We start from the raw sequence: 8,428 nt of genomic DNA, 5'->3' as shown, positions 1-8,428 counted from the left end.
ACTTGCCATTTCACGAAATGGGCACTCAAATGACTAAAACTTTAGCATACCCATTTGCTTTTTCTTGTTCAACAGTTTAAAATGAATTTCAAAGGTGGTTTATACTGTGGTGTGGGTTGCAATATAAGAGGATTTGCTCCCTTTCGGAAAGAAATAAACCCATAAAATTCACCGTTCTTTCTCCTCTGTGGTGTCCTTACATTAAACTTACATATAACGAAATAAAATTTTTTGAAAGTCGTTGTTATAAAACATTTTATTTATTTTAACCTTTTAAAATCCGGTAACACCTTTTTAAATTTTATTCATTCTTCCCACCTGAAAAATTTTAAATTAGGAATTCTTGGGTTATTTCCCTTCTCAAGAAAAGGTAGCCCGAAAGTCCCGGGGTTTCCTTCCAAATATTGGGGCTTACTGATGAAATTAACCTTTAAAAAAAAATTGGAGGGTGAAAAAAATTTTTAATTTATTTTAAACTTTTATATACCCGTAACCCTTTTTAAATTTTTATTTCAAAATATTTTTTTAAAAAAATTTTTAGGATTCCTGAGAAAAGTTTCAAAAACACCTTCAATAATTAGGTTGGACTTGGATGTTTATCATTCAAATGTTAAAAGGAAATTTGCCAATTTTGTTGGTAACTGTTCTTGCACGATTTATAAAAGGTATTTTGTTCCCTCTTTCTGTAATTTAAAATCATTTTCTAAAAGGGGTAACCTATGTGATGCACAGGGGGAGAAATTGTGAGGGGGTTGTTGCGACAGACTTTTTAGGGGTTTTGTCTGCTTTAAAAAATCATTTTAACAGCATGTGCTTTGTTTGCAGTGTGAGGGTGGAAAAGGGGTTTTTAGATGAGCAGTGTTTTTAGGTGGGGGGTACCCCCAAGAAAACCATTTAAAAAGAAATGTCTTAAATTTGCGGTAGGATTAATTCTTATGATCAGCTTTTTTTTCCCGGGGGTACCCGTTCTTCTTTTCCAGAGTAACCCCAAAAAAATTCCCAGTCTTTCCTGAGAAATTAACAAATTTTAACATTTAAAAGATTTTGAAAAAGTCTATTAGAAAGCAATTTTATTTATTTATTCAAATTATATAGCTTTCCATCGAACCAATTATATGTATGTTCCCCAAATTACCTACATTAAAGAGATACATTTTGGATTGCCTCAATTCTTTTTATGAGCGGAGAAAAGCGGTTCTGGTGGGAAATGCAACAAGCTGAAAAACACAATTAGACCAGAATAATTGCATAAAAATGTTTTACGTCTATGAAATCAAGAAATGTTTTACTTCTATGAAATATACAAATGTTTTTTGTTGTTTTTTGTACGAATATAATATTTATGTAAAAGTAATATCTTGTTTATGTAATAATCCAAAGTTACACCTGGTACTGAAAAACCCCCATAACAAAATGTAATGTACAATTCGAATATACCAAAATATTACTTACTGGAGCTTGAACAACGAACAGATCATTCTTCCCATCAATCCAAAGTTGGTTCTTCACGGGGAGACCTAGACAGTTTATATTAGATAGAGTACATTATGACATTCGATATGCAGTATTGCATTTAAATATCAAACTATTTTCATTTATGCCACTCACCCTCCTTCCATCTACTCCAAATTCCACCATTATCAGGAATGGTCCCTGGAAACTAATATTTATAAACTAATTGAGCATACCAGTCATTAAATACATTTTGATTTGGTTATTAGACTCCATATGTTTTTTAAATTATTTACAAATATGAATAACATAATAAATGCATTATATGTGGGTGTTTTCATTTATCATCTTTTTTTTCATATAGAAATGTGGCATTCGTGATGGGGAACTGTCAACAATTAACAATTCTGTCAAATTAAGGAAAACATGTTTTGGTAACACACATACCTTTATCAGATGTATCAGTAGATGCAATGACCTATATAAAAAATAATAATAATAATAACAATAATAATAATTATAATAGTAATAATAATAATATAACAACAAGAACAAGTTCTCAAATATCTTTGTTTTGAGTTCATAATAAGACATTGCAAAGAATAGACAGGTTATATTTTGCAGACAGCAATAAACAACAGAATAGCCCACTGATCCCACTTCTGCCACCAATATAGTACTTATCAATCTCATTGTGTACATATGGAGTGCATACATGATCTGATTTAAGTGGGGTTTTTCAGATTATTTAGTCCCAATTTTTAAATCAAGATAAATGCGTAAGTAAAGTGTGACAGCATAGTCCAGCCATATTCTTTCCAGTGGATTATATGCACTGAGTGGCATACTTTAGATACATTTTAAAAGCAAGATGAGCTATATTAACAAAGTTAGAAGTTTTTGTATTTAAAAACAAATATGATGTATTAACACAAACGAACACCTATTAAATTTGGTGAATGCAACAAACAGATACAAACGAACACCTGGAAAACATTAAATTTGGTGAATGCACAAACAGATACAAAAATGGATGTAAACAAACGAACACCTATTAAATTTGGTTGAACTGCACATTGAACAGATACAAAAAGGACATGAATGCACGTGGATGTAAAAATATGAAGTACTGAAAAACCGTGGGAGGTTTACTGCAATGGACCTTAAACAGCAGTGTGGGAATAACATATATATATATTAAAAAGTCAAAAAGAAATGAAATGTTATGAGCGAAGTATTTTATATTGTGAAATGATAAATGATAAACAATTATTACCTCGGCTAGCTCATCGAGTGTTTTTTTACCCATGTTTAAAGATCCGTTTAGTTCAGCATAGTTTAGTGTGTATGCAGATGTTGTCATACTCGTCTGTCCATACTCTACAACCTCAAGCATACTTGTGAAAATACATTCATACTGATTCTGAGAAAACAAAAAGAAACAAAAGAAGAATATAAACATAAATGCGCATAAAATGTCTATATATGCCTTGCATATAGATTTGGTTGGTTTGGGTGGGTTAGGCTAGGCTAAGCTAGCCTAACATGTTATCAAATATAATACTTTATTATATATTGCTTAAATGTCCACTATTCAAACTGCTATTTATAGATGAAGTAAAACAAATCAATTTCCTTTACTGGCTATACTAAATAATCTGTTTCACAGAAGCTAAAATTAAAAATTAAATTACTAACAAACCTTTATCTGGATCATGTTTTTTCTTTGATCTCTGATCTTGGACATCATTTCCAGTATGTTCATTCTTCCAGTTTTGTTTATCTCGTCTGTCAGGATATGTAGAGCGATGTATGTTCCAGTTCTTCCAATTCCAGCACTGTTAAAACAAACTGATTCTGTCAGTAAGCATTTCCTTAGAAATAGACCAAAGGCGATTTGAAAAAAATTAGGATGTTTTGATTTTTAAACAATTACAAATTGAGACATGGCTATAATATTCAGTAGTTGTTACCTGCAGTGTACCAGGACAGGACCAGGGCGGGACAGGGAAGTCTCTCTTGTCAACCAGAAGAATTCCAGTAAGTCCAACACTTTGGGTACACCGTGGTCAGGCCATGACGTGAAGTGGTAATGGTCGAATATCTTGCATTTCTTAGACTGGGAAATAATAATAATACAAACATTTACCACATATACAATAGATATAGAATTGATCAATAAATGCTTTCTAGGATGTATAAATCCCAGGTGACTTTACGAAAAATACAGAAGAATGAACTTTATGTTCACTTTCTGAAGTGAGTCTGAAATCCTTATAATTTTACATACAATGGACGAGAAATATGCTTTCTGGGAATAATAAATTTGACGTCACTTTATGAAAAACACAGCAGAAAAGAGAAGAAAAATCCAACAACTGGAGGTCTCAAAAAAGATATTGAGGGTAGAATGGAGGTTTTCTTAAAGTTGGGTACTGCAAGTGATACTGCAGAAAATAACTAAACATAGATGCAAAGGACGACTATCGTAACATTGTATATGACTTCAGATGATCAAATGAATATAAAGGTGAAAAGTGTAAAATAATATTGTTAGAAAATGTCATATATGAGTAAATATTCGTTGCAATCTATTTCTGGCTTTTTAACGCCTTGCGTTATCGCTGTAATCAGTGATTCATATTTATGTGGAATACTTGTTGAGCCTTTCTCTTATCTCTGCACTTTGCAGAGATAAGGGCTTCATTATGACTAATGTTACTCTTTTATCCTTCAGATGAATAGGAACTAATTCTAGAAGGCAGTTTAAGCATTGTTTTTCTTTATTTTAGCGGTGTTTATCTGTGCTATAGATGAAGCACTAGACAGAGTGGAAGCAACTATTATTTTGCCAACTGCCAATTCGATTTGTGCAGAGATATGGTCTTGATGATCGAAAGCGGCCTTTTTGTTCAGATTTACCTTCATGTTGGTGATCTGTATCTTTCTGATGATGTAGTCCGCTCGTTCAGTGACGTCCTTCACCACCACATCAAAATACCCAACATTCATCGACCCCGAATCCTTCCAGTAGGGCACACACTTATGCTAAAGTACAAAATGAAGGAAAGTTATCTTTAAATATTTAATAAAAAAATGTGTGAATTAGCAGGATGGTATTTGAAAGCTCGCGACGTTAACCACTCGACCAACCAGGTCTTCCACAAAAATGGAAGCCAGATTAACCAGAGTTATAAAAGTGTAATGGCAGACACTCGATTTGAAATTGACGCAGGAGTTTGTATTAATAAACATCAATTTTTAAATTGCAACGGGGCTAATGATGCCCTCTGGGACTAATATTTTCAAGGTAATTATCCAACATGTATGATTAATGAGGAATATAACAGATGGTATCTTGGCGTGTCATACATAAGAGTACAATTATTTCGAGTCCCATAAATTAAGACTAGTGATGTTCCAATGACCGATTATACCCGATATGTTGGGCTCCCCTGCTGTTATGATCGATGGTCAATATCTATAGTCGATTGTGGCGGAAAATGTCAACTGCAATTGTTCCTACAGCTTAGGTGTTGGAATTGCTATAAATATGCCGTAATTTGTGTTTTCATAGGGTCAGGACATAGCTCAGTGGTGAAGCCCTCGCTTGATGTACAGTCTATCTGAGATCGATCCCAGTCGTTGGGCCCATTGGGCTATTTCTTGTTCCAGCCAGTGCGCCAGGACTGGTATATTCAAGTCCATGGTATGTGCTATCCTGTCTGTGGGATGGTGCATATAAAAGATTGCTGTCTACTAATGGAGAAATGTAGCGGGTTTCCTCTCCGAGACGATATATCGAAATTACCAAATGTTTGACATTCAGTAGTCGATGATTAATAAATCAATGTTCTCTATTGATGTCAACAACCTTTTTCTTTCTTTTGTTTTCATATGTACGTACAAATACAGATACTGAACAGGTGTTAAAGGAAAAATAAATGATGTGTAGAGTCTATCCAGAAAAAAACACAACAATATGTGCTTAGTCATAACAGTTAAAATCTAACTGATTGCATGATGAAAAGTTGGTCAATTGAAGAAAACTGATTATAACCGATGATTGATGATTAAATTCCAAACGATTTCCAATACTAATTAAGATTTTTAAAATGATCTTGTTGAGGTTGTAGAAATATAAGATAATAAGAACAGGTACCCTTAGATAATAAATACCCACCACTTCACCAAAATATGTAGAGGAAACAAAAGTATAAAAAGTCAACATGTCCATGAACAAACTGTAAAAAGTGCAAATGTGTTTATTAATCCCGTTTGCACATGTTCGTTAAGGAACATGAACAGTATTTTATGTTATTTAGCTTTTGATTTTCTGGACTAAACATCAAATACAAACCTTTCCATCCTCCACTAGGTTCGTCAACATGACAATTTGTCCACAGTCCTGCTCCCAAATCATTCTCCAGAAATCTGGCAAAGTACCTTTAATTGGAGCTGGAATATATAATGAATATTCAAATAACATGAGATTTTCTTAGTCTTTATCTTAATCGATAGCTGTATCCCACTAAATGTTTAAAGTTTGTTTTGTTTGAAGACACAACTAGAACACATTGACTAATTAATCGTCGGTTATTGGATGTCAAATATTTGGTAATTCTGACACATCGTCATCAGAGGAAACCCGCTACATATGTTCTAATGCAGCAAGGGCTCCTTTATATGCACTTTCCCATATACAGAAAATCACATGCCACGGCCTTTGACCAGTTGTGGTGCACTGGTTAGAACGAGGAAAACTCAATCAGTTGAATCCATCCACCGAGGTGATTTGATCCTGCGACGCAAGCAGCTCAAGCGAGCACTCAACTGACTGAACTAAATTCCTCCCACAAAATGTTTAAAATAAAAACACTATCTGCTAAAAAAAAATGATATCAGCGGGTTAATATAAAATTACTGATGGGCAGCATGTACCCACACTTTGCAATTCTAGGACAAAAATACCACAACCTTTTATTAAACCATTAACACCTCTCTAAATAAAAAAATCTGAATGTCAAAAGTATAATCACATTTAAAATCGTAATTTGGCACATGACAGGGTCAAAAGATAATTTTAGCAAGGTTGTGAACGCTCCAATGTGTTTTGTCTATAAGAGGACTGCCACTCCTAAGGATGATACAAGAAAGTTTCAATATTGTTGTGACGGAACATGCTCTTATCTTTTCGCCTGTGGCGATGTTGTTTTAGAGGGCCGTGTGCAGCTTGGTTACGTAATACCCCCGCGCGACGGTGGTAGTCCTGCGTCCCAATATGCACTTAGACCAGGTGGGCACAGTGGTTACGTAATACCTCCGGTAGTTCGGTTTACGACCGGGGTATTTCTAGCGACCTGGCGACGGTCTGTCTGGCCATCTAAGAAATATACCGTCTCTGGGAGTTGTGGAAATATCACATGATAGGTGAGGTACCGCGTTGTGCCCCCAGGCGATATTCGCTGCCTCCGGACTAGTCTGAGATTTTTGAATAAATAGATAGCATTTTAGATATATCGAGGAGAAACATTGGAAGTATCCAGGGGAAACGGACGTTGTCCAACTGAACAAACTATATTAGTTCAGACCGGACTTGGTAACTATATATTTCTGCTCTGTTGTATAACCTTGATGTGATTGATGTGACTTTAAATATTCTAATACTGTAATATACCAATATTCTTTAGACAGTGTCTCCGGTAATCTGACGAAATAAATTGTAGGCTTCACTGTTCTAATATTTTATACGAGTATTTGGGAAGATAAAGCTTAGCCGGTCATCCTAGAGGACCTAGGTAAACTGTAGGTTATTGTCTTTATTGTGATATGTACCAGTATTAATTCTGCATTACAAGGTTACTGAATGAGTATTTAAAGGTTAATTAAAAATTAACCAGTTAGGAATAGAGTTGTAATTCCTTTATTAATTAAGTTCCCCTGGCAGCGTTTCTCAATTATCACTCGTGTGTGTCTTGTAATCACGGTGAAGTGATTAGAGTATTGTGTAAACTAGACACCTAGTGATTAACTAATTAAGTGATTAGCTCTGGGTTGTTATTATATTGTTGTTGTTAATTAACTACTGCGGCAAGTACATTTGTCAGCGTTAGAGTTAATACAGATTCCAAAGAGTATTGTGTTTTGTTGTGTTTTCTAGTGAACTAAACGTGCTACATATATATATTTATATAAGATCTTATCTCTGACTACTCCTAGAGCCGGGCCACTCGGGTAGTAGCCTGCCCAATACAGAGATATCTAATAGATATACAGTTAGGAGAGATATTTGGATAATCGTGTTTTATTCAGTTACGGGTATTATAGGGTCCCCGTGACAATTGTTTTAATTACAGTTCCAGTTGGAGGTGTTTCAGTGTGGTATTTTAAACAGTTTGACTTGAATAAAGATGCATATGAGTTATTTGTGTCTCCATACCTTGAGCTGCGATGAAATAATTAGGCTTCTCATATCCCTGAAAAAGTACAATTGAGAATTTAACTATACGAATAAACATTTATATATATTCTATTGATAAATGATAACTGAGTTTAACAATATTAAAGCTAGGCATGTCATGTACATGTAATCAACACATACAACAATATCGTCCATAATGCAACTCTGGTTTTTGTAAGATTGCAGAGGTATATTTAAAGAACACTTTTCAAGCAACACATAATTTAATGTTTTATGAATAAATAATGTCTGAATTCAGGTTAACGCATCTTACTATTTCGTCATTAATATTTATAAAATAATCAATTGATTTTGAAAAAACAAACCCACAACACATCCTGATACTGTATATAGAAATAGAACATATCCTAAAACATGAACTATTCTATAAAATAATACAGAACAACGGCTTCAAACCATTTAAAGTCTAGTCTGAAGTGATGGATCAAATATACATGGTGTTTGCCATAATTTTAAGTTGTACAGACGTTATTAAATGCTTGGGGCTAGACTTCA

The 8,428-nt window shown here is 34.1% G+C and overlaps 1 protein-coding gene across 1 annotated transcript in view; it reads right to left on the bottom strand.

Moving 5' to 3' along the window:
• Positions 1–5,842, bottom strand: part of LOC121387151 (multiple epidermal growth factor-like domains protein 10) — a 45,607-nt gene extending 39,765 nt beyond the window's left edge. Inside the window, exons 1-4 of the mRNA XM_041518176.1 lie at positions 5,813–5,842; positions 4,375–4,500; positions 3,437–3,571; positions 2,758–2,875 (exon numbers count right to left, since the gene is read on the bottom strand). Coding sequence (XP_041374110.1) covers positions 2,758–2,875; positions 3,437–3,571; positions 4,375–4,500; positions 5,813–5,842 — 409 coding nt within the window. The remainder of the gene's footprint in view (positions 1–2,757; positions 2,876–3,436; positions 3,572–4,374; positions 4,501–5,812) is intronic.
• Between the last annotated feature and the right edge of the window lie 2,586 nt (positions 5,843–8,428).

The sequence above is a fragment of the Gigantopelta aegis genome, chromosome 13 (assembly GCF_016097555.1).
Source record: "Gigantopelta aegis isolate Gae_Host chromosome 13, Gae_host_genome, whole genome shotgun sequence".
In the NCBI taxonomy this organism is placed as follows: domain Eukaryota; kingdom Metazoa; phylum Mollusca; class Gastropoda; order Neomphalida; family Peltospiridae; genus Gigantopelta; species Gigantopelta aegis.
The sequence above is the reverse complement of the archived record's forward strand: the minus strand, read 5'-3'. Positions and strand labels throughout refer to the sequence as shown.